Source organism: Malaclemys terrapin, chromosome 4, assembly GCF_027887155.1.
Source record: "Malaclemys terrapin pileata isolate rMalTer1 chromosome 4, rMalTer1.hap1, whole genome shotgun sequence".
In the NCBI taxonomy this organism is placed as follows: Eukaryota; Metazoa; Chordata; order Testudines; family Emydidae; genus Malaclemys; species Malaclemys terrapin.
The window spans coordinates 1,296,328-1,322,522 of NC_071508.1; the positions used below are offsets into that span (position 1 = coordinate 1,296,328).

The following is a 26,195-nucleotide window of genomic DNA, read 5'->3' on the forward strand; positions in this document are numbered from 1 at the left end:
CGGGGGCTAGCTGGTGACTGGCAGTGGCCTTATTCTGAGGTGAGGTGGGGATAGCGGGTGGGGGTACCCTGGGGAGGGGAGAGTCTAGTACTGAGGGGTGTACTGCCAGGGGGCAGCACCCCAGATAAAAGAACGCCAGGGTCTGGGAGGGACACGGAGGCCAGAGGACAGGCGGACCACTGGCCTGCAGAGGGCGCTCCAGGAAGCTGGAAGAGCTAATTCCCAGAAGTCACCAGCAGGAGGCGCCACAGGGGTGAGTCCGCTCCTCTACAGGTGGCTACTTGGATCACAGCAACCCCCACCGTAGATTTGCCCACTCCAAATTGATTCCCGACTGACCGGTAGCTGTCTGGCGTTGCAAGCTTCCACAGGGCTATTGCCACTTGCTTCTTAATTGTGAGGGCTGCTCTCATCTTGGTATTCTGGTTCTTCAGGGCAGGGGAAAGAAAGTCACAAAGTTCCATGAAAATGCCCTTACGCATGCGAAAGTTTCACAGCTACTGGGAATCGTCCCAGACCCGCAACACGATGCGGTCCCACCAGTCTGTGCTTGTTTCCCGGGCCCAGAATCAGCATTTCACAACATGAACCTGCCCCAGTAACACCATGATGTGCATATTGCTGGGGCCCATTCTTTGCGAGAAGTCTATGTCCATGTCTATGTCCTCATCACTCTCGTCACCGCGCTGCCGTCGCCTCCTGACCTGGTTTTGCTTTGGCAGGTTCTGGCTCTGCATATACTCCAGGATAATGCGCGTGGTGTATACAGTGCTCATAATTGCCGTGGTGATCTGAGCGGGCTCCATGATCCCAGTGCTATGGCATCTCGGCTGAAAAAAGGTGCGAAACGATTGTCTGCTCTGACGGAGGGAGTGGTGACTGATGACATGGCTTACAGGGAATTAAAGTCCACAAAGGGGGTGGCTTTGCATCAAGGAGAAACACAAACAACTGTCACACAGAATGGCCCCCTCAAGGATTGAACTCAAAACCCTGGGTTTAGCAGGCCGTTGATTCAGGGAGGGAGGGAGGAAGCAAATGAATACAAAACAAATTGGGTCTATTTCTTGTTTGGATCCACTCCATCTATCTTTTACATCTTTAGGGTGGCAGCAGATGGTGCAGTTTGACTGCTAGTCATCGTCATCTCCTGGGTGCTTGGCAGAAGATGGGAATGACCTGGTGTCACAGAGTGTGGGGGGACACAAGGCCTTGCACCCCTGGCTTTATGTGATTCACCATGACTCTCAGCCAGCCAGTAAAGCAGAAGGTTTATTTAGAGGACAGGAACACAGTCCAGAACAGGTCTTGCAGGCACAGACAACAGGACCCCCCCCAATTAGGTGCATCTTGGGGTCCCAGGGGCACCACAGCCCCATTGGGGGTGGCAGAGCCCCATCTGGGCTCCCTCCATTACACCAGCCAGCTCCTGAAACTCTCTCTAGCGTCTCCCTCAGCCTCTCCCCGGCTCCTCCCCCAGCCTTTGTCCAGTTTCCCGGGCAGAGGTGTCACCTGGCCCCAACCCCCCTCCTGGGTTCTCACATTACATGCTCTGGTATCTTCCCTCAAGGCCAGTCTCCCATCCCCCAATGCAGACCGTCCTAGCCACACTCCCCACTCAGCATTCAAAGACCACATTAAGAACAGTCCCAGTTCGTCACACCTGGCTGAGTCACTCCCACGTCTGCCCAGGCACCCCTGACTGACCTCACCGAGGTCAGACGATGGCTACCAGTCGTAATGCACCGTCTGCTGCCAAAAGGCAATGAGCTGCAGCTGTGTAGCAATGCAGTCCCACGTCTGCCAGCACCCAGGAGACATACGGTGACGGTGAGCTGTACGGGCTCCATGCTTGCCATGGTGTGGCGTCTGCACGGGTAACCCAGGAAAAAAGGGGCAAAACGATTGTCTGCCGTTGCTTTCATGGAGGGGGGGGCTGACGACATGTACCCAGAATCACCCGCGACACTGTTTTTGCCCCATCAGGCATTGGGATCTCAACCCAGAATTCCAATGGGCGGCGGAGACTGCAGGAACTGTGGGATAGCTACCCACAGCTACCCACAGTGCAACGTTCCGGAAGTTGATGCTAGCCTGTGGACACAGTCCACTGACTTAATGCACTTAGAGCATTTTTTGTGGGGTCACACACAATCGACTCTATAAAAACGATTTCTGAAAAACTGACTTCTATAAATTCAACCTAATTTCGTAGTGTAGACATACCCCTAGATTTGCGTGTTTTATTTTATTTCACTTGGTAATTCAATTTGATCTGTCTGCTACTACTTTAGAACTACTTAAATCCTACTTTCTGTATTTAATAAAATCACTTTTTACTTATTAATTAATCCAGAGTATGTATTAATACCTGGGGGCGGGGAGGGGGATGAAACAGCTGTGCATATCTCTCTATCAGTGTTATAGAGGGCGAACAATTTATGAGTAAAGCTTATACAGGGTAAAACGGAATTATTTGGGGTTTAGACCCCATTGGAACACTTCTGTAAGCTGCTTTCAGTTAAGTCTGCAGCTTTGGGGCACGTAATTCAGACCCTGGGTCGGTGTTGGAGCAGACGGGCGTGTCTGGCTCAACAAGACAGGGTGCTGGAGTCCCAAGCTGGCAGGGAAAGCAGAGGAGAGCAACCAAAATGTTTGGAAAACATGAGCTGTAAAGAAAGATTGAAAGAACTGGGTGTGTTCCGTGTAGAGAGAATAAGACTGGGATGGGATAGAACTGCCTTCAAATTTGTCAAGGGCTGCTCTAAAGATGATGGTGATGAGTTTGTGCTGCATGTCCGGCGGTAGCGAGGGAGATGTAGGTAGGAAATTAGTGAAAACTTTCTAACTCTAAGATAGCTCGGCACTGGAACAGGTTACCCAGGGAGGCTGTGGAATCCTCATCATTGGAGGTTTTCAAGACGTTAGACAAACAGCTGTTGTGCTCCACTGAGGACTGGAAAATGCACCCGTCCCCTTGATAATTGCTTCCAGTGGTTACTCACCTTCAGGCTTAAAATATTGCCCTACCAGTGTCCTGCCTGAGAGAAGTGGCAGAGATCACGGGGATGGTGCTACAATGATGTGACACCTTCTGAGAGGGACACACCCAAGGCATAGTGATGGGAAACTGTCCATCTCCTGCCACACCCCTCAACTGACAAGGACTGACTCTTTCTCCATCCTATTCAACATCGACATGCAGCCACTGGGCCAAGTGGAGATGGCCCACAGCTCTACATGGACTTCATAGGAGCAGACCACTCTCACAGGCTGAGAGGTAACTGGCCCTATTGCCCCTTCATCCATCTCAATAGACCCTCCCCTTAGACCTCTAGCCCTCAACTCCCTTGGGGTGAGATCCTGCAATGCTCTTCTTCCAGACCTGCAATTCCCTCAGCAGATCCTGCCGTTCTGTTCATTCTGGTGGCCAGGATTGGCTTAAGCTTGTCAAGCAAAATACCATGATTTAAACAGAAAAAAATGTTTCTTTTTGGGTGCGTTTAAGCTCTTTTGATTTTCGTTAAATCCGGATAAATTTCAAATCAAATGTTTTTCTTTGAAATGCAAAGTTGAAATATTTATTTTTGCGAGGGCTGGGGGGCGGGTTAATTGGCTTTTTTGTGCATTTTTTGTCATATTGTTTTGTCAAATCTGGCTTCATCGTGAAATAAAATGTGGTTTCAAAATAGGAAGTCAAAGTGTTTTGGTTATGAATGGTTTTATCCCTGTTGTTTTTACTTTGGTGGGGAAGGGGCTAATTGGTAAACTTTGAAAGTTAACCTTCACTTGGAAACCAAAGGTCAAAATATTTCATTTTGGGGTGTTTTTGACTCTGTTTTGTTCTTGTTTTTTTCTTTTGGTTCAATCTACCTGAATTTCTACCTGAAACGTCATTTCAAAACAAAAAAGCCACAACGTTTTGTTTTGAAAATATTGAAAGGAAACCTTCAGCGTTTTTCAGAATTCTCTGAATATGTGAAGAGCTTCAATTGCCCACAAGTGCATTTTTTTCTGGTAATAAATTGTTTGTGGGAAGTAATCCACCCGGCCCTGCCTCGGTCGTATTGCACTAGAAGAGTCTCTGAGTACCCAGTGCGTCTTTAGCATTGCGGTGTTGCAGTCATTACTGACAAGGTGGCTGTGCTCTGGGACGAGATCAGCTCACAGATGAAGAATAGCTAAATCTGAGCAAGATGGGGTGAAGCTGTGGGAGAATGGAAAGCATATTGAGTGGTTCGAAGCCAGGGTGCTGTCTGCTTTGGTTCAAGGTGCAAAGCCAGCATAAGTCAGGTCTGACATTCAGCCATCTCTGGGGTGGAGCGTAAGGGTTGTTTATATAGGTACCCCATTCCTGGCATTGAGATGTGGCCACCACTGGGGTGGGGCAGAGGGATGCCCTTGAATTGAGTGTACAGCCTCGCTTTGCTCTGTCAATACAAACATAGGTATGATTTTTTTCCTATATGTTCATAATTACACTTAAAATTTTCTATTCCTAGCTCTGGGAGGGGAGTGGGACCTAGTGGGTTACAACAGCGGAACTGGGAGCCAGAACTCCTGGGTGCTATCCCTGGTTGTGGAAGGGGAGTGGGATCTAGTGGATCGGAGCAGGGTTGGCTGAGATTCTGGACTTCTACTTCCACCGTGGGAGTTTGGGCAGGACTCCTGGGCTCTATCCCAGCAGGGATCCCTGCCAGAATAGGTGGAGCAGATAATCCCTTTGCCAGTTGATCTAGGAAAGGGCGGGGACCCAGGTAGGTGGGAAGATGTTAATGGTTTGACGATAGCTCTGGCATTGTTCTCAGTCTGCGGCTTCCCCTTCTCTGGCTGTTTGACTCGATGTACGTTGGTCCTGCGGGTAGAATTGGCGCTCCTCTCACTCTGGGGGTTGGATCCCATAGCCTGGCGAGATAGAGGATCTGAGGACGAAGGAGAGAAAAGAGTGACAGAGAGTGAGAGAGGAGAGAATCTCACCCAAAGGTATCAGGGAAATGGGGTGTGCGTGAAGGGGGATGGGAATCTACTGGAAGCTGGACTGAACTGAGACAGTGAGAACAAGGGAATGAGAAAAAAAGACTGGGGATTCTTTGGGGTAGGGACTGCCTCTCACTGTGTGTCTGCGCAGTGCCCGGGGAGATGGGTACCCTGATCCTGGCCTGAGGGGGGTGGAGGGGCATCTGCGCAGTGCTGAGCAAAGTGCTGGGCCAGACCTTGCACTTGGTAGGGAAAATCGGTGCAGCACCTGGAGCCATTGGGGCCCTGAACTTGGTCCAGGTCTGTAGGTGTAGCCAAAAATATCCATAATAAATAATTATTACAATAATGGGAAGAATGAGGACGAAGGTGAAATGAAGAGAAGAAGGGAGGGAGAAGGAGAAAAAGGAAGTTTAAATGGGAATTAATTCAGGGCTGGTCTCTGGCCTGTGCCATACAGGAGTCAGACTACATGACGCCAATGGTCCCTTCTGAACTAGGAATCTAAGGGCTTGTCTTGAAACGTGGGAGTGCCACAGCTGTAGCTTCTCCGTGTTGACATGACTGACACCTACGGGAGGGGTTCTCCTGTCATCGTAATTAATCCACCGCCCCGACAGGAAGTATCTCAGTTGACGGAACAATTCTGCCATTGACCTAGCGCTGTTTACACCAGAGGTTAGGTCAGCTTAACTACGTCACTCAGGGGTGTGCGGCTATGCTGGTGTCAGTTCTCAGTGTAGCCCAGCCCTGGGACAGGAAGGAAGAAAGAAAGAAAGAACCCAAAGGAATGAAAGCTCGCTAGCTACCTCTGCCGCAGGGGGCATGTGGGTTGTGTTGTTCCCCTCCTTGTGTCCTGTGTCACTCCATGCCTGTGTCCTGGCAGATGTTGGACATCATCTCGACGCTATTGAACCTACTGCAATCAGTGCTGTCGGCGTTGTCGGAGGCTGAGCTGTGGCAAGGCATGGAGCACTGGTACTTCCTGCTGGGCCTGCGCTTGCTGGCCATGTACTTTGCCAGTTCGCCGTGGGAGAGTGCACACCAGGATATGGCATGTGCCTGGAGCCCCGGCCAGGAGGCGGAGACCCGGACCTTCTGCACCTCGGTCTGCTACAACCGCCACTTCCTGGACCCTGTCAGGCCCACCTGGGGCTTCTCCTTCCTCGTTGCCCTGCTCCCCATCACCATCATCAGAATGCTGTACCCCAAAGAGGATTATCAGGGAAATGGGGGACAGGAGGTTGCGGCGTCGGCCACATGCAACAGGGCCACCAAGCACAGGTTGGTGGTAGAATCGCATGTGGCTACGAGAGCCAAGCTGGTGGAAGAATCCAACATGGCCACTAAATCCAACATGGCTGCCATAGTCCGGCCGGTGGGAGACTACAACCTGGCTGCCAACCCCAAGCTGGTTGGCGCTACCAATGTGGCTGCCAGATCGAACACGATTGGCATCAGTGGTGTGACCAGTTCGCCAGCAGGACTGAATATGGCCACCCGGCCGCTCTGGCATGCTGGAGTCTTCACCGTGTGCATCGTTGCACTGCTGGCTACTGAAATTGGCTTCCTGTGGGCCTTGCTGGCCCGGCAGTTGCCCACGGTGTCAGGAGTTTTCTTCCGCTGCTTCCCCAGTACCCCGGCCTGTCCCCCTGCCCTCGAGTGCGCCGTGCGGGGCCAGCCTGACAAGCACATGGCTCTGGTCATTCTGGCCCTCACAGCCTGTGTCAGCATCCTGATCTGCCTAGGCTATGGCGGCGTGTGGGTAGGCCAGGCCACCTGTTGCCATGGGAGACAGGAGCGGGAGTGTGCCCCGGAGGTGGGACGCATGAGGGAGGGGAGTATGTGCTGTGATGGGTGTCAAGAGGGGGAGATTGGGGAAGGCAGAGTGCTGAGGGGGGACTGGGAGAGTGGGGAGTGGGATGCCGGGACCAGGTGAACGGGGAACAGAAGGAGTGGGGAGAAGTGGGACTAGAGGATGAGAGGGGAGACCAGGAATGGAGCCTCCTGGGAGGAGAGGGGAGGGGGCTGGGTAGGAGGGTAGGAGGGGGGCAGAGGTGTAGGAAGGGAGTAGGGATGGAGGGGGGAATGGGTGTGGGGACTGGGGGTCTACAGGGATTGGTCTGAGGTGGAAGGAAAGGGGTTGGGAGATGGGAGTGGAGGCAGGGGGCAATACTAGGGAACGGGGAGAGAAAAAATTTCAACATGCCCTTTTTGGGGGAGAAAAACTTGTGACTAGCTACAGAGATCTGCGTCTCGTTGGCTGGGAAGGGCTTGAAGGTTCGCGATACAATTTTCTAAATGCCTGAAATTATTCCAGGGAAGACGCCCCGTTAGCCAGGGTTACTAGGGCCAGGATTTCCACGGCTGTTTTGGTGGCATAGGCGGGACTGGAGAAGTGTGTTTGTGGGGGGCAAGACTGGCCCAGCCCCCTATTGGGGAGACGTGGCCAGGCCAGATTTGTTGGGTGACAGCCTGCCACATGGGGTCCTAATGCTACAGAAATATGGCTCCCTCCGAAGCAGCTCTGTCATTATGACACCCAGCTCTGGTGAATAGCTAATGGGGTCCCGCATATGCACCCCGCCGAGTGCAGGTCATGAACTGTGGGGGGAATGATCCTTTGGGCTCCGGTCTCCAGAGCCCCTGCTAATCCCCTTAGTCCAGTCCGAGTATCCATGTAGGTACCTACCTACATCTTCATCTGAGTGGACTCTGCAGGATGGGAGTGTGATCTTGTGAGTTACAGCAGGGCGGCTGGGAGCCAGGACTCCTGGGTTCTCTCCCCAGCTCTGGGAGGGGAGTGCGGTCTAGTGTTTCAGAATGTCGGGGGGAAGCCAGGACTTCTGGGTTCTCTGGGGGTGGAATGGAGTCTAATGAACCTTCCTATCAGCCTGTATTGGAGCTGCCATATTTGCCCCAAGGAGCCACCCAGAGAGGTAATTTCTTCACCAGTCCTGAGTTTTTATGACCTTCCAGGGAACAAAGAAGCAGTGTTTGTCATCCTGCTGTAGGCCTGAGACCGGATTAGCGCCCCCTCTCTCCCCATATTAAAGCAGCTTTGGGTGAAACTCAGGGAGTTCACCACTAAAATTAAAAAAAGAAAAAGAAAAAGAAAAAGAATGTTCTGCTGCTGCTAAAGCACCCCCACCTCAGGAATGTCCCTAACGAGAGTTATAACCATCAAAGTGGTGAAGTAGAGACGCCCAGGCACTGGGAAATTAGGGAGGATACAGAAAGAGACTCAACAAATGGGAAGATAAGCTCTGACCAGCGTTTTATGCTGACCCTCTGCACAAATAGAGAAGGTCACAACTAAGTTACCATTTGGGCATGAAAGAGAAAATGTAAAGAACTTGGGCAGGAAGGAGGACACGTAGGTGCCAGTGCGTAATTGGTTAAAATTTGTGTTATTTATGGGTGTGAGATATTGTGATAGGTGTAGTAAATTTGAAGGAGGAAAGTAGTTTTAGCTAAATAATGTAAATGAAAAGTAATGCTCTTCGGGAACCATTTCCGGACTGCAGTTCAACATCTGGCTGCTGGAACTCTGAACCCCCTCTGCACGACCGTGACATGCAGAGGCCTCGCTGGGAACCCCCAGATGAATGAATCCTGACTGGCCATCGGCTGAAATTTGTCTGGATAATGGGAGTGGTGCGCATAAGAGATTTGCTTGGTTTGTGTGTTCTGTGTGTGTTGCTAATAAATAGATGTTTAGAGCACAACTGTGTAAGTCTTTTGCTGGGAAAAGGTTCCGCAGACCCGTAGAGCCCTAAGCCCCAAGGGAAAGGGTTAGCGTTAGGGTTGACCAGGTTTCTTCCAGAGCCCCATGGGTAAAAATAGGTGGCTTACACTCAGAACGCTCGGTAGGGAAAGGGTGGGGTTGCCTAAGTTGATTGGTTTGTGGCTTGAGCCCTCAATAGGGTATAGGCGGGGTGCCCTAAATTGACCAGATAACGCCTTGAGCCCTTGGAAGGGTATAGGCAGAGTGTCCTAAATTGACCAGGTCACAGTTTCAGCCCTCAGAAGGGTATAGGCGGGGTGCCCTGAATTGAACGGGTAACAGACTGGTGGAGAATGCGGGCAATCTAGGTCCTTTGGACTGAACTGATTGAGCCCTAAACAGCAGTTGGACAGAATATTTGTGCCCCTTCTCTCAAGAAGGACTGCAGCCTGCTTGACAGAATGAACACTTTACAGCAGGGGTGGGCAAACTTTTTGTCCCAAGGGCCATGTCTGGTATGGAAATTGTATGGCGGGCCATGAGTGCTCACAGAATTGGGGATTGGGATGCAGGAAGGTGTGAGGGTTCCAGCTGGGGATGCGGGCTCTGGGGTGATGTTGGGGATTAGGAGTTCGGGGTGCGGGAGAATGCTCCCAGCTGGGACCGAGGGGTTCGGAGAGCGGGACGCGGATCAGGGCTGGGGCAGGGGGTTGGGGCCTGGGAGCAGGTCAGGGGGGCAGGCTCTGGGAGGCGCTTACCTAAAGTAGCTCCCAGAAACAGCGGCATGTCCTTGCTCCAGCTCCTATGTGGAGGTGCGGCCAAGCGGCTCTGCGTGCTGCCCTGTGTGCAGGCACTGCCCCTTCAACTCCCATTGGCTGTGGTTCTCAACCAATGGGAATTGTGGAGGCGACGCTTGGGGTGGGGGCAGTGTTTGGAGCCCCCTGGCTGCCCATATGCATAGGAGCTGCAGTGGGATGTGCCGTTGCTTCCGGGAGCCATGCTTAGTGGGGCAAAACCCCGACCCTACTCCCTGGCTGGAGTGCTGGAGCAGGGCAAGCCCCAGACCCTGCTTCCTGGCGGGAGCTCGAGTGCCGGATTAAAATGTCTGGAGGGCTGGATGTGGCCCCTGGGCCATAATTTGCCCACCCCTGCTGTAGGGAATAGGAGAGAAGGAATCAAGAGTTGAAAAGCCAGGAAGGGTGGAATTGGCAGAGGAACCAATCCTCCTTGCAAAGTGGGTAGCGGACCGAAGTCCATGCTCATGGGAAGATGACCCTTTTCAAGGGAAAAATGCATTGGAACATGCATGTAAAGGGTTTGAAGCGTATTGCAGTAATATGAAGTCTAACTTAAATAAAAGGGCTGTGAAAACTGCGGCTGGGTGGGTGCACTGTGGAAGATGTCTTGCAATCTCTCAGGGTTAGTAACATCTCAGGAGAACCAGTTAGGAGACTGTGAGTTGGAATTGGGTAAAGGATCCCTTGAATCAGTATAAAGCCTCACAATGTGCCTTTGCAGCGTCCTCCTCTGCAAAGTGCTGCTGCATTAAAGGAAAAGGGAGGGGAGTCTGGTGGACAATGTTATCAACAGTCCCTGTCTATGCTGTATTCTGATAGTTCAGAGGTCCAAAGGACATCTGTCAGGGTTCCTTCTCCACTCTGAAGCCTAGGGTACAGATGTGGGGACCCGCATGAAAGCCCCCTAAGTTTATTTCTACAAGCTTAGGTTAAAACCTGGTACGCTGCCACCACCAAGTGATTTAACAAGAAACAGGGAAAGGACCACTTGGAGTTCCTCTTCCCCCAAAATATCCCCCCAAGCCCTTACACCCCCTTTCCTGGGGAGGCTTGAGAATAATATCCTAACCAATTGGTTACAAAGTGATCAAAAACCCTAACCCCTGGGTCTTTGGACAATGGAAAAATCAGTCAGGTTCTTAAAAGAAGGATTTTATTAAAAATAAAAGGTAAAAATCATTTCTGTAAAATCAGGACGGAAAATAACTTTACAGGGTAATCAGATTCAAAGAGCCCAGAGGAACCCCCTCTAGCCTTAGTTCAAAGTTACAACAAAACAGAGATAAACTTCCCTCTAGCAAAGGTAAAATTCACAAGTTGAGAAAACAAAGATAAACTAACATGCCTTGCCTGGCTGTTACCTGCAAGTCTGAAATATGAGAGACTTGTTCGGAAAGATTTGGAGAACATGGATTGATGTCTGATTCCTCTTAGTCCCAAGAGCGAACACACCCAAAAACAAAGAGCACAAACAAAAGACTTCTCCCCCGCCCAAGATTTGAAAGTATCTTGTCCCCTTATTGGTCCTTTGGGTCAGGCGTCAGCCAGGTTACCTGAGCTTCTTAACCCTTTACAGGTAAAAGGATTTTGGTGTCTCTGGCCAGGAGGGAGTTTATAGTATTGTACACAGGAGGGTTGATACCCTTCCCTTTATAGTTAGGACAACATCCTATCATATAAACGAATTGTAAACTGGTGATGATTCCCATTAACCAGGACAATTGTCTGCAGATGGCTGTATTTTACCTGTAAGTCTTCCTGTATATGTGTGTGCTGGCAAGTGGGTAATGAAATCTTGCAGTGACATGTGATCATGTCACCTGAACTGGAATCCATCCAACCTGGTGCTTTTCCATTGAGAAGGAGGGGGTGGGAACCCAGAGTGGGACAAAGGATTCCCGCCTTATGGAAAAGCTATATAAGTGGGTGGAAGAGAACAAAGGGGGAACCATCATGAGGAATCCCTGAGCTACCACCTGAGCTGGAACAAGGGCTGTACCAGGGAAAGAACTGTGTCCGGACTAGGAAGGCATCCAGTCTGTGAAAGAAACTTATTGAAACATCTCTGAGGGTGAGATTTTATCTGTACTCAGTTGTATTACTGTACGGTAGTAGGCTTAGGTTTGCATATTTATTTTATTTCACTTGGTTATTTACTTGGTTCTGTCTGTTACTACTTGGAACTACTTAGGTCCTACTTTCTGTGTTTAATAAAATCACTTTTTACTTCTCAATTAACCCAGAGTATGTATTAATACCTGGGGGGGGCGGGGGGGAACAGCTGTGCATATCTCTCTATCAGTGTTATAGAGGGCAAACAATTTACGAGTTTACCCTGTATAAGCTTTATACAGGGTAAAATGGATTTATTTGGGTTTATACCCCATTGGAAGTTGGGCATCTGAGTGTTAAAGACAGGAACACTTCTGTAAGCTGCCTTCAGTTAAGTCTGCAGCTTTGGGGCACGTAATTCAGACCCTGGGTCGGTGTTGGAGCAGACGGGCGTGTCTGGCTCAACAAGACAGGGTGCTGGAGCCCCAAGCTGGCAGGGAAAGCAGGGGCAGAAGTAATCTTGGCACATCAGTTGGCAGTTTCCAAGGGGGTTTCAGTGATCCAACCCATCACAGGGTGTATCTGTGTCTTCCAAGTATTCCTTAGCCACCCTGCAGACTCATACCTAAGGGAGAACAGATTAAGGGGGCATTAAGTGGGCTGTTCTGGGGGCACCCCAAAACCTGTTTTGGGGGTAACATGTGGAAACTAATATCCTAGTCCCCAGCACAGCCTGAAACATGAATTTTTAAGTGAGGTGGGACCCCTGTGACCACTTTGTGTGATCTCCTGTATAACCCAGGCCGCAGGACTACCCTGACTTAATTCCTCTTGGAACTAGAGCTTTTAGAAAACCTTCCCTCTAGATTTAAAAATGGCCAGTGATGAAATTTCCACCACCTCCATTGGCAGGTAACTCCAATGGTTAATTCCCCTCATTGTTAAAACTTTGTGCCTTATTTCCAATCTGAATTTGTCTAGCTCCAACCTCCAGCTGTTGGATCTGGACACCTTTGGTTGCTAAATTGAAGAGTGCATTATCACAGCTTTTTTTCCCATTGTAAGGGACTAGGGCCTGGGTTGTCTGGCTTAGTGGTCACTGCTGGGCTGGGGTCCACACGTCAAGGATGGTAGTCAGTGAGCAGGGATCAGAGGAATCACCAGAGCCAGGTTCAAAAACAAGAATCAGGGTCAGAGTCAGGCTGGGGTCAGAGACTGGAGATCAGGAGACAATGTGAGGTCTGGAGTGAGAGCAGACCAGACATCTGTGTAGTTACCCAGACAACGTGCTGGGGCACCATCCAGGGTTAAAGAGTGTGGCTGACCAATCAGAGGGCCGCAGGGTACTATCACTCTGGGTCCTTTGGGCGGTACTTCCTGTGGTGCCTACTCACTGCAGTGCTCCCAGGAGGTGGCTCTGCATGCCCTGCCAGTGGTGCCGTGGGAGTGTCGGCCCTCCCAGGCTTTGCAGCTCCAGGTTCTAGGACATGGATCCTTATGCCCATGTGGGATCAAATCTCCCTTTTACCGTCTCTCTGTTCAGCTAAACAGATTGAGCTCCTGGAGTCTCTCATGATCGGGGTGTTGTCTAACCCTGCAATTGTTCTTGAGCCTCTCCACTGAACTCTCCTTCTCTGAAGGCCAGGACATGGAATTGAAGCTGCTTTGGTGGCACTCATGGATGATCTCCCGATATCAAGGGGTGAGAACAGACATCCATGCTGATCCTGCTGGACCTTTATGCACCACTCGACCCGGTCAAATGTGCCATTCTTACAGCTTAAGGCGAGACCAGACCATCAGATCACCTAGTCTGGCCTCCTTATAGCACAACCCATTACATTTCACTCAGTTAGACCTGTACTGAGCCTGATAATTTGGTTTCAGCTGAAATGTCTTCTAGAAAGACGTCCCATCTGTATCTGAAGGCCTTGCACTCTAAGAAAGATGTGGAGAGATTGGAGAAAGTTCAGAGGAGAGCAACCAAAATGTTTGGAAAACATGAGCTATAGACAAAGATTGAAAGAACTGGGTGTGCTCCATGTAGGGGGGAGAAGACTGAGAGGGGATAGAACTGCCATCAAATATCTCAAGGGCTGCTCTAAAGATCATGGTGACGAGTTGTGCTACATGTCTGCCAGTGGGAGGAGAAGACGAAATTGGCTTTGTTTGCAGTGAGGGAGATATAGGTTGGAAATTAGTGAAAACTTTCTAACTCTAAGATAGCTCGACACTGGAAGAGGTTACCCAGGGAGGCTGTGGAATCTCCATTACTGGAGGTTTTCAAGAAGTTAGACAAACAGCACTCATGCTCCACTGAGGGCTGGAAAATGCACCCCTCCCCTTGATAATTGCTTCCAGTGGTTACTCACCTTCAGGCTTAAAATACTGCCCTACCAGTGTCCTGCCTGAGAGAAGTGGCAGAGATCACGGGGATGGTGCTACAATGATGTGACACCTTCTGAGAGGGATACACCCAAGGTGTAGTGATGGGAAACTGTCCCTCTCCTGTCAGCCCTCTCAACTGTACAATCCCCCAAGAACTGACTCTTTCTCCATCCTATTCAACATCGACATGCAGCCACTGGGCCAAGTGGAGATGGCCCACAGCTCTGCCTGGCCTTCATAGGAGCAGACCACTCTCACAGAATGAGACTATTGCCCCTTCATCCATCTCAACGGACCCTCCCCTTAGACCTCTAGCCCTTGACTCCCTTGGGGGGAGATCCTGCAATGCTCTTCTTCCAGACCTGCAATTCCCTCAGCAGATCCTGCCATCCTGTTCGTTCTGGTGGCCAGGACTGGCTTAAGCTTGTCAAGTGAAATACCATGTTTTGGGCAGAAGAAACTGTTTCTTTTTGTGTGCGTTTAAGCTCTTTTGATTTTTGTTACATCCAGATAAATTTCAAATCAAAAGGTTTTTGAAATGCAAAGTTGAAATATTTGTTTTTGCAAGAGCTTGGCGGGGCGGTTAACTGGCTTTTTTGTGCATTTTTGTCATTTTTGGGTCAAATCTGCCTTCATCTTGAAACAAAATGTGGTTTCAAAATAGGAAGTCAAAGTGTTTTGGTTATGAGTGGTTTTATCCCTTTTTTTATTTTGGTGGGGAATGGGTTAATTGGTTAACTTAGAAAATTAACCTTCACTTGGAAACCAAAAGTCAGAATATTTCATTTTGGGGTGTTTTTGACTCTTTTTGTGCTTGTTTTTTTCTTTTGGTTCAATCTACCTGAATTTCTACCTGAAACATCATTTCAAAATGAAAAAGCAACAATGTTTTGTTTTGAAAATACTGAAAGGAAACCTTCAGCGTTTTTCAGAATTCTCTAAATTTGTGAAGAGCTTCAATTGCCCACAAGTGCATTTTTTTCTGGCAATAAATTGTTTGTGGGAAATAATCCACCCGGCCCTGCCTCGGTCATATTGCACTAGAAGAGTCTCTGAGTACCCCGTGTGTCTGTGGCATTGCGGTGTTGCAGTCATTACCGACAAGGTGGCTGTGCTCTGGGACGAGATGAGCTCACAGACAAAGAATAGCTAAATGTGAGCAAGATGGGGTGAAGCTGTGGGAGGTCTGTGTGACGAACTGGGCCTGGTCTCACTGTGGTCTGTGAATGCTGACAGGGGAGTGTGGCTGGGATAGTCTGCATTGGAGGATGGGAGACGGCCCGAGGGTGCATACCTGAGTGTGTAACATGAGAACCCAGGAAGGGGTTGAAGGCCAGGTGACTCCTTAGCCCGGGAAACTGAACAAAGGCTGTGGGAGGGGTCACTGAAGGGAGAGTGCTGGAAGCGAGCTGGAGAGATGGCTGGGAGGCAGAGATGGCTCTGACCCCCCCAAAGGGGGGTGGGCTGGGATGCCCTGGGACCCCAAGCTGGACCTAACTGAGGGGGGGCCCTGTTGTCTGTGCCTGCAAGACCTGTCTTGGACTGTATTCCTGTCATCCAAATAAACCTTCTGCTTTACTGGCTGGCTGAGAGTCATGGTGAATCGCAGGGAGCCGGGGGTGCAGGGCCCTGAGTCCCCCAATACTCCGCGACAACTGGTGGCAGAGGTGGGATCTACTGCACCCCGTGGACGGCGCTTCCTGCAGTAAGTGACTGGGGAGCAGTAAAACGAAGGGGGATTGACGGGGACCAGGCCTGCTGAAGAGTGAGAGAGAGACGGTTATTACCCCTGGGAGTGTGTGACCAGCGAGAAGGACTTTTGCAGTAACAGGGTCCCCCGGGGGGATCGCAGTGAGTGGTCCCAGGGGCAGAGGAGTCTGCAGCTCGACCCTGGCAGAGAGGTGGTGACCTCGAGAAGGGCTGGCACACTAGGGGGCCCCCTGGGAACTGTGGGGAGCTGTGAGCACACAGGCCGGTGAGTGGCCAGCAGGAAGATGTATGCCAAGCGGCTTAAGAGCGACCTGGTGGAGCTGTGCAAGCAGAGGGGGCTGTGCATTGGGAGGCTCACCAAAGAACAGCTCATTGCCCGGCTGGAGGCGGAAGATTGCACGAATGAACTGATCCCTGTGTCTCAGGGAAGCAGCCTGGCAAATGCAGCGCAGGCACCAGTGTCTGTCCCAGCTGGGAGTGGTCAGCCGGCTGCTGAGGGCTTCCCGAGACCCCTCCTTCCTATGCCTAGGGGAAGGGTGGGGAGGAGCCCAGCAAATACCGAAGGCGCCGTGACCCTCCCGGCCAGCACGGAATCCTCCCGGCGAAGCTCGCCGGCCAGCAGAGGATCCTCCCAGCGACGTTCGGCATCCGGGGAGCGGAATTGGCTGGAATGGGAGAAAGAGCTAAAACTGAGAGAGCTGGAGGATCGTGAACAACAGAGACAGCATGAACGGGAGGAGAAAGAGAGACAGAGACAGGAGAATGAGAGACAGCGTCAGCATGAACGGGAGGAGAAAGAGAGACAGCATCAGCATGACCTGGAACTGGCGAGACTGAAGGGCAGCGAACCCCCGGCTGCGGTGAGTGAGGGGGGACCCAGGACTGCACGGAGCTTTGATAAATGCATCCTGGCCCCACGCAAGGAGGGGGAGGACATGGATGACTTCCTGGAGGCCTTTGAGACGGCCTGCGAGCTGCACCGGGTTGATCCCGCGGACAGACTCCGGGTCCTTACCCCCTTACTGGACCCCAAAGCCGTGGCATTGTACCGCCAACTGGAAGAGGCAGAGAAAGGGGACTACGAACTATTCAAAAAGGCCCTGCTACGTGAGTTTGGGCTGACTCCTGAGATGTACCGGGAAAGGTTCCGGAGTCAGGATAAAACCCCTGAGATCTCATATCTGCAACTAGCCGCCCGCATGGAAGGATACGCCAGCAAGTGGGCTGATGGGGCCCAGACGAAGGAGGACCTGGTCAAACTGCTGGTACTGGAGCAACTGTATGAGCGGTGCCCATCCGACCTGAGGCTGTGGTTGGTGGACAGAAAGCCAGAGAACCCGCGACATGCAGGCCGGCTGGCCGATGAGTTTGTAAAGAGCCGGTCAGGAGATAAAAGGGAGGAGTCCCAAAGGAGCAGTCCCACCACAACGCAGAGAGAGAGTCACCATGGGACCTCCCCGTGGGAAAATACAGGAAAACCCCATCAGAGGGGAACATCCGGCGTCAGGACCATCCGTCCCACTCAAGGGGACCCATGGGACATGGGCTGCTACCACTGTGGCCAAAAAGGCCACATACGGGCCCAGTGCCCCAGGCTCAGGGACAGGCTGAGCAGACCGAACCCACAGAGGGTTGACTGGGTAGAGACCCAGCCCGGCGAAAGGCAGCATTCCCAGGGAAGGGGGGCTGGCAGAGTACCACCTGCTAAGGAGGGAGGAGAGCTCCAGGCCAGCTCCTCTAGGGGGCTGGATGCTCCAGATTCAGGGTTTTTGGTTTATACGGTAGGCGCGGGGCTGTCCCTCCGGAGAGAGTACCTTGTTCCCCTGGAGGTAGATGGGAGGAAGGTCAGTGGATACTGGGATACGGGCGCAGAGGTGACGCTGGCCCGGCCCGAGGTGGTGGCCCCAGATCAGGTGGTGCCCAACACCTACCTGACCCTGACGGGGGTGGGCGGAACACCAGTCAAAGTGCCCGTGGCAAGGGTACACCTGAAGTGGGGGGCCAAGGAGGGCCCCAAGGATGTGGGGGTACACCCGTATTTGCCCACTGAGGTATTGATGGGGGGGACCTGGAGAACTGGCCAAGCAACCCCCAAAGGGCACTGGTTGTGACCCGCAGTCAGAGCCGGCGAGGGGCACTGCGCCCTGGCCTTGGGGGGGGTGCCTTGCCTGAGGCGCAGGACCCTAACCTGGTGGGGAGGGAACGCCCAGGGACACGGCTCAGGGAGGCTGCAGCTTCAGACCCAGCGGGCGAGAAAGAGCAGGTGGCCATCCCTGTCCCAGCTGCTGAGTTCCAGGCCGAGTTACAGAGAGATCCCTCCTTGCGGAAGATAAGGGACCTGGCCGACCTCAATGCGGTACAGACCATGGGACGAGGTGGCCGGAAAAGGTTCCTGTGGGAGAAGGGGTTCCTGTACCGAGAATGGGCTCCCCCAGGGAAAATGGAGTCAGGGGGGATCAGGAGGCAGCTGGTGGTACCCCAGAAGTATCGCCGCCAGCTGCTGTGCCGGGCCCATGACATTCCCCTCTCAGGGCACCAGGGAACCTGGCGTACCCAGCAGAGGCTGCTACGGAGCTTTTACTGGCCTGGGGTCTTTGTTACTGTCCGACAGTACTGCGGATCCTGTGACCCCTGTCAGAGGGGGAGGAAGGCCTGGGACAAGGGGAAAACAGCTTTAGGACCCTTGCCCAGCATAGAGGATCCTTTCCGGAGGGTGGCCAAGGTTAAAAGGGCGGCTCTAAACCAAGAGAGCCCAAAGCACAGACCTCCAGACTGGAGCGCTGGGAGAAGGCCACAGCCCAGTTGGAGCCCCAGAGGTATGGGGGTGGGAAAAGGGCGCAGGCCGCATAAACCTTCCCACATGCGAACTGCGAGTGCCATCAAGCACCCCCGACCTAAGGGGGGGCGTGAAACTGAAGGGGCCTGGTGTAATTCTCACCAAGGAATGGGAGAGATGCGGGGGCATCCATGGGAACGGGGGTAGGTTCGAACTTCCCCGGGTCACTGGCTAAAGTGACCCCGCTCAGTTTGGTCTCAAAGGGGGGAGATGTGACAAACTGGGACTGTTCTTACTGTGGTCTGTGAATGCTGACAGGGGAGTGTGGCTGGGATAGTCTGCATTGGAGGATGGGAGACGGCCCGAGGGCGCATACCTGAGTGTGTAACATGAGAACCCAGGAAGGGGTTGAAGGCCAGGTGACTCCTTAGCCCGGGAAACTGAACAAAGGCTGTGGGAGGGGTCGCTGAAGGGAGAGTGCTGGAAGCGAGCTGGAGAGATGGCTGGGAGGCAGAGATGGCTCTGACCCCCCCAAAGGGGGGTGGGCTGGGATGCCCTGGGACCCTAAGCTGGACCTAACTGAGGGGGGCCCTGTTGTCTGTGTCTGCAAGACCTGTCTTGGACTGTATTCCTGTCATCCAAATAAACCTTCTGCTTTACTGGCTGGCTGAGAGTCATGGTGAATCGCAGGGAGCCGGGGGTGCAGGGCCCTGAGTCCCCCAATACTCCGCGACAGTCTGACATTCAGCCATCTCTGGGGTGGAGCATCAGGGCTGTTTATACAGGTACCCCATTCCTGGCATTGAGATGTGGCCACCCCTGGGGTGGGGCGGAGGGATGTCATTGAATTGAGTGTACAGCTTCACTTTGCTCTGTCAATACAAACATAGGTATGATTTTTTATTTATCCATAATTACACTTAAAATTTTCTATCCCTAGCTCTGGGAGGGGAGTGCGACCTAGTGGGTTACAACAGCGGGACTGGGAGCCAGAACTCCCGGGTGCTATCCCTGGTTGTGGAAGGGGAGTGGGGTCTAGTGGATCGGAGCAGGGTTGGCTGAGATTCTGGACTTCTACTTCCACTGTGGGAGTTTGGGCAGGATTCCTGGGCTCTATCCCATCAGTGATCCCTGCCAGAATAGGTGGAGCAGATAATCCCTTTGCCAGATGATCTAGGAAAGGGCGGGGACCCAGGTAGGTGGGAAGATGTTAATGGTTTGACGATAGCTCTGGCATTGTTCTCAGTCTGCGGCTTCCCCTTCTCTGGCTGTTTGACTCGATGTACGCTGGTCCTGCGGGTAGAATTGGAGCTCCCCTCACCCTGGGGTTTGGATCCCATAGCCCGGCGAGAGAGAGGATCCCAGGACGAAGGAGAGAAAAAAGTGACAGAGAGTGAGAGAGGAGAGAATCTCAGTCAAAGGTATCAGGGAAATGGGGTGTGCGTGAAAGGGGATGGGAATCTACCGGAAGCTGGGCTGAGCTGAGACTGAGAGCATGAGGGAATGAGAAAAAAAGAGTTGGGCTGCTTGTGGTCAGGGACTGCCTCTCACTGTTCGTCTGCGCAGTGCCCGGGGAGATGGGGACCCTGATCTTGGCCTGAGGGGGGTGGAGGGGCATCTGTGCAGTGCTAAGCAGAGTGCTGGGCCAGACCTTGGACTTCGTAGGGAAAATCGGTGCAGCACCTGGAGCCATCGGGGCCCTGAACTTGGTCCAGGTCTGTAGGTGTAGCCAAAAATATTCATAATAAATAGTTATTACAATAATGGGAAGAATGAGGACGAAGGCGAAATGAAGAGAAGAAGGGAGGGAGAAGGAGAGAAAGGAAGTTTAAATGGGAATTAATTCAGGGCTGGTCTCTGGCCTGTGCCATACAGGAGTCATTCTAGATGACGCCAATGGTCCCTTCTGGACTTAGAATCTAGGAATCTAAGGGCTTGTCTTGAAATGCGGGAGTGTCACAGCTGTAGCTCCTTCGTGTTGACATGACTGATGCCTACGGGAGGGGTTCTCCTGTCATCGTAATTAATCCACCGCCCCGACAGGAAGTCGGAACAATTGACGGAACAATTCTGCCATTGACCTAGCGCTGTTTACACCAGAGGTTAGGTCAGCTTAACTACGTCACTCAGGGGTGTGCGGCTATGCTGGTGTCAGTTCTCAGTGTAGCCCAGCCCTGGGACAGAAAGAAAGTAAGAAAGAAAGAAAGAAAGAAAGAAAGCTCGCTAGCTACCTCTGCCGCAGGGGGCATGTGGGTTGTGTTGTCATCTCCTCCTTGTCCCCTGTGTCACTCCATGCCTGTCTCCCAGCAGATGTTGGACATCATCTCGACGCTGGTGAACCTGCTGCAACCGGTGCTTTCAGCGTTGTCGGGGGCTGTGCTGTGGCAGAGCCTGGAGCACTGGTACTTCCTGCTGGGCCTGCGCTTGCTGGCCATGTACTTTGCCAGTTCATCATGGGAGAGTGCACACCAGGATATGGCATGTGCCTGGAGCCCCGGGGAGGAGGCGGAGACCCGGACCTTCTGCACCTCGGTCTGCTACAACCGCCATTTCCTGGACCCTGTCAGGCCCACCTGGGGCTTCTCCTTCCTCATTGCCCTGCTCCCCATCACCATCATCAGAATGCTGTACCCCAAAGAGGATTATCAGGGAAAGGGGGGCCAGGAGGTTGCGGTGTCGGCCACATGCAACAGGGCCACCAAGCACAGGTTGGTGGTAGAATCGCATGTGGCTACGAGAGCCAAGCTGGTGGGGGAACCCGACATGGTCACTAAATCCAACATGGCTGCCATAGTCCGGCCGGTGGGAGACTACAACCTGGCTGCCAACCCCAAGCTGGTTGGTGCGACCAATGTGGCTGCCAGATCGAACACGATTGGCATCAGTGGTGTGACCAGTTCGCCAGCAGGACTGAATATGGCCACCCGGCCGCTCTGGCATGCTGGAGTCTTCACCGTGTGCATCGCTGCACTCCTGACTACTGAGATTGGCTTCCTGTGGGCCTTGCTGGCCCGGCAGTTGCCCACGGTGTCAGGAGTTTTCTTCCGCTGCTTCCCCAGTACCCCGGCCTGTCCCCCTGCCCTCGAGTGCGCCGTGCGGGGCCAGCCCGACAAGCACATGGCTCTGGTTATGTTGGCCCTCACGGCCTGCATCAGCATCAAGGTCTGCCTAGGCTATGGGGGCGTGTGGGTAGGCAAGGCCACCTGTTGCCATGGGAGACAGGAGGGGGAGCAGGCCTTGGAGGTGGGATGCATGAGGGAGGGGAGTATGTGCTGTGATGGATGTGAAGATGGGGAGATGGGGGAAGGCAGGGTGCTGAGGGGTGACTGGGAGAGTGGGGAGTGGGATGCCAGGATGGGGATGAATTGGGAATGGAAGGGCCGGGGAGAGGTGGACAAGGAACTGGAGGTTGAAAGGGGGGATGAGGAATGGAGCCAACTGTGAGGAGAGGGGAGGGGTCTGGGTAGGGGGGCAGGTGGGCAGCAGAGGTGGAGGAAGGGAGTAGGGATGGTGGGGGGAATGGGCGTGGGGACTGGGGGTCTACAGGGATTGGTCTGAGGTGGAAGGAAAGGGGTTGGGAGATGGGAATGGAGGCAGGGGCAATATTGGGGAATGGGTAGAGAAAAATTTACAACATACCCTTTTTGGGGGAGAAAAGCTTGTGACTAGCTACAGAGATCTGCGTCTCATTGGCTGGGAAGGGCTTGAAGCTTTGCGATACCATTTTGTAAATGCCTGAAATTATTCCAGGGAAGACGCCCCCGTTAGCCAGGGTTACTAGGGCCAAGATTTTCACGGCTGTTTCGGTGGCATGGGCAGGACTGGAGAAGTGTGTTTGTGGGGGGCAAGATTGTCCCAGCCTCCCATTGGGGAGACATGGCCAGGCCAGATTTGTCAGGTGACAGCCTGCCAAATGGGGTCCTAATGCTACAGAAATATGGCTCCCTCCGAAGCAGCTCTGTCATTATGACACCCAGCTCTGGTCAATAGCTAATGGGGTCCCCCATATGCACCCCGCCGAGTGGAGGTCATGAACAGTGTGGGGGAATGATTGTTTGGGCTCCGGTCTCCAGATCCCCTGCTATCCCCTTAGCTCAGTCCGAGTATCCATGTAGGTACCTACCTACATCTTCATCTGGGTGGACTCTGCAGGATGGGAGTGTGATCTGTGCGTTACAGCAGAATGTTCTGCTGCTGATCAAGCACCCCCACCTCAGGAATGTCCCTAACGAGAGTTATAACCACCAAAGTGGTGAAGTAGAGATGCCCAGGCACTGGGAAAATAGGGAGGATATGGAAAGAGACTCAACAAATGGGAAGATAAGCTCTGACCAGCGTTTTATGTTGACCATCTGTACAAATAGAGAAGGTCACAACTAAGTTACCATTTGGACATGAAAGAGAAAATATAAAGAAATTGGGGAGGAAGGAGGACACATAGGTGACAGTGCATAATTGGTTAAAATGTTTGTTATTCATGGGTGTGAGATATTGTGAGAAGTGTAGTAAATTCAAAGGAAGTTTTAGCTAAATAATGTAAATGAAAAACAATGTTCTTTGGGAACCATTTCCGGACTGCAGTTCAACATCTGGCTGCTGGAACTCTGACCCCTCTGCTCGACTGTGACATGCAGAGGCCTCGCTGGGAACCCCCAGATGAATGAATCCTGACTGGCCATCGGCTGAAATGTGTCTGGATATTGGGAGTGGTGCGTGTAAGAGATTTGCTTGGTATGTGTGTTCTCTATGTGTTGCTAATAAATAGATGTTTAGAGCACAACTGTGTAAGTTTTTTGCTGGGAAAAGTTTCCACAGACGCGTAGAGCTCTGAGCCCCAAGGGAAAGGGTTAGCGTTAGGGTTGACCAGGTTTCTTCCAGAGCCCCATGGGTAAAAATAGGTGGCTTACACTCAGAGCCCTCAATAGGGTATAGGCGGGGTGTCCTAAATTGACCAGATCACGCCTTGAGCCTTGGAAGGGTATAGGCAGGGTTCCCTAAATTGACCAGGTCACACTTTCAGTCCTCGGAAGGGTATAGGCGGGGTGCCCTGAATTGAGCGGGTAATGGACTGGTGGAGAATGCGGGCATCCGAGGTCATTTGGACTAAACTGATTGAGCCTTAAACAGCAGTTGGACAGAATATTTGTGCCCCTTCTGTCAAGAAGGACTGTAGCCCAAGGTATGGAAATTGTATGGCGGGCCATGATGCTCATGAAATTGGAGATTGGGGTGCAGGAGGGTGTGAGGGTTCCAGCTGGGGATGTGGGCTCTGGAGTAGGGATGGGGATTAGGAGTTCGGGGTCAGGGAGAGTGCTCCCGGCTGGGACCGAGGGGTTCGGAGAGCGGGAAGGGGATCAGGGCTGGGGCAGGGAGTTGGGGCCTGGAAGCGGGCCGGGGGGGCAGGCTCCGGGTGGCGCTTACCTAAAGTAGCTCCCAGAAACAGAGGCATGTCCCTGCTCCAGCTGCTATGTGGAGGTGCGGCCAAGCGGCTCTGTGTGCTGCCCTGTGTGCAGGCATCACCCCTGCAACTCCCATTGGCTGTGGTTCCCATTGGGGAACATGCATGTAAAGGGTTTGAACCGTATTGCAATAATATGAAGTCTACCTTAAATAAAAGGGCTGTGAAAACTGCGGCTGGGTGGGTGCACTGTGGACAGTGTCTTGTAATCTCTCAAGGTTAGTAACATCTCAGGAGAACCAGTTAGGAGACTGTGAGTTGGAATTGGGTAAAGGATCCCTTGAATCAGTATAAAGCCTCACAATGTGCCTTTGCAGCGTCCTCCTCTGCAAAGTGCTGCTGCATTAAAGGAAAAGGGAGGGGAGTCTGGTGGACAATGTTATCAACAGTCCCTGTCTATGCTGTATTCTGATAGTTCAGAGCTCAAAAGGACATCCTATCATGTAAATGAATTGTAAACAGATGATATCTCAGTATTCATCTCTCTTTGAAATGTACTGTGAACGGTGGAGGAAGAAGTAAATGGCCTTATATTAATTCATATAGCTAAGTACCAGTGATGGACCTCCTTCAAAGTCATCCTAATGACCTTTTGTTCCCTGAGGAACTCCATCTTGTCAAAAGACTGGAAATTGGATAAAAGATCCTTGGGTCCTGATTTTCTCATCTCAGATCTGCTTAGACGTCTTCAGGGGAAGTTTGAGTCACAAGACTGAGGCCCCAGTTCTGAAGATGAGATTTGGACATTAGACTCTGTGTCCGATCCTTTGGGGTTGGTAGAACCTTTTCTTTTATATGATGAAATAAGATTTACAGAAATGTTCATCATATTTAACGTGGGTACCTGGATGGAGGCCTGAGGCTGGATCACTCTAAGGGAACTGTGTTGTTTGGATTTCTGTGTAACCAGTAAGGTAATAAAGAAGCTGTTTTATGCTGGTTGGTAAATCTAAGGATTGGAATATCCACCAATTTTATGGGGATTTTCTGCCCCATTCTTTGCAGTTCACCCTAACTGAGTGACCACAGCTGGCTCCCCACTAGCACCCCGGTCACGGTTGTGTAGTCGGCAGGATGCACATTACCACAGGTTTATTAGGTTTTTGGATCAGAACCACGTGCTTTTCAAAGTTTAATTTTGCTATTGGAGAGTTTAAGGGTTAAAAATCAGCTCCAGTGAGTGACCCATGATCAGGATCCTGACCGACAAAGCCTGGAAGAATTGTGCTCACAGGGGGGTTTGTCTTTTGAGAAAACGGCCCCGGAGCAGGAACTGAAAAATCTGTTAATTGCCAGTGATAAGGAAGAAGAAGCAGCAGAAATGCTTGCGGTGAGACACCAGCAGCTAGACTTGAACAACAGCAAAACTAGCTGATGTGGAAGGAGAAGTTGCTGAGAGGGAACGCCTGTGTTTGAACATGAACAGAGACTGGCAGAGAGTCGATTGCAGGAACTCGAAGCGAAGGCAAAAGTGGACAGACTTAAGCTCCAACTCAAGAGAATAAAGGAGCAACAGGAACTGTCTCATTCTGGAAAGCCAGATCCTCTCAACACCAGAGATGGGGATAGAATCTCTCCAGTTTGTAACAATGTTGGTATGTTGTTTGACTCTAAGCCGTTGTCTGTGTGTAACCAAATTTACCCCAACACTGCCACCTTTTATGTAACTGCTTTTACTGTGAGCTTGGGTGACGGTAACCCCATCACTTGTGCAGAGAACGTAAACGTCAATGGGAAAAGCTGTTTAGGGTAAATTACAGCTTCTAACATCACTTTTGTTAAAGCAGATCTTGTAAAAGAGGAAGATTATTTACCAAGTCAGAGTGTGAATATTGTAATCCTCTAGGAGTTGACTGTAATTGTGCCTTTAGCCAGCATCCATATTGAATGGAATGGTGTTAAACATGAAGTTATAGCTGCTGTCAAAAAGTTGTTCCTAAGGATCTTTTATTTGGGGCTGATATTAAAGCTTTGTTCAGTCAAGTTGATGCCATAAACCAGTCACAGGACAGAAATAATCCTGAGCCTGTGTCTACCAGGGGCAAGGATTTGCCTATGGAGGGTTTCTCCAAAGGTTTGTCGGAGGAAGATGGCTGTTTGTCTGTGCAGAGAAGCAGTGCATACGTGGGAGAAATTCCCGAGTGTCTGTCTGGGATCTCAGAAGTGAGTCTGGCATTAGATAAGGCTCAGGAAGATGTTTCTCTGGAGCATGTTAAAGTTGGTGATCAGGTTAAAGCCCTAATTGAGGAAAGAAGGGGGACAGTCGGGTGAGTGATAAATTGTTGGCTAGTAAAGCTTGGGAAAGTCAGC

At 51.7% G+C, this 26,195-nt stretch overlaps 1 protein-coding gene across 1 annotated transcript in view; it reads left to right on the forward strand.

Moving 5' to 3' along the window:
* The window catches only part of LOC128835509 (uncharacterized), a 31,464-nt gene extending 9,593 nt beyond the window's left edge, over positions 1-21,871 (forward strand). The window contains exon 3 of the mRNA XM_054025035.1: positions 20,738-21,871. Coding sequence (XP_053881010.1) covers positions 20,738-21,871 — 1,134 coding nt within the window. The remainder of the gene's footprint in view (positions 1-20,737) is intronic.
* The last annotated feature ends 4,324 nt before the right edge of the window (positions 21,872-26,195 follow it).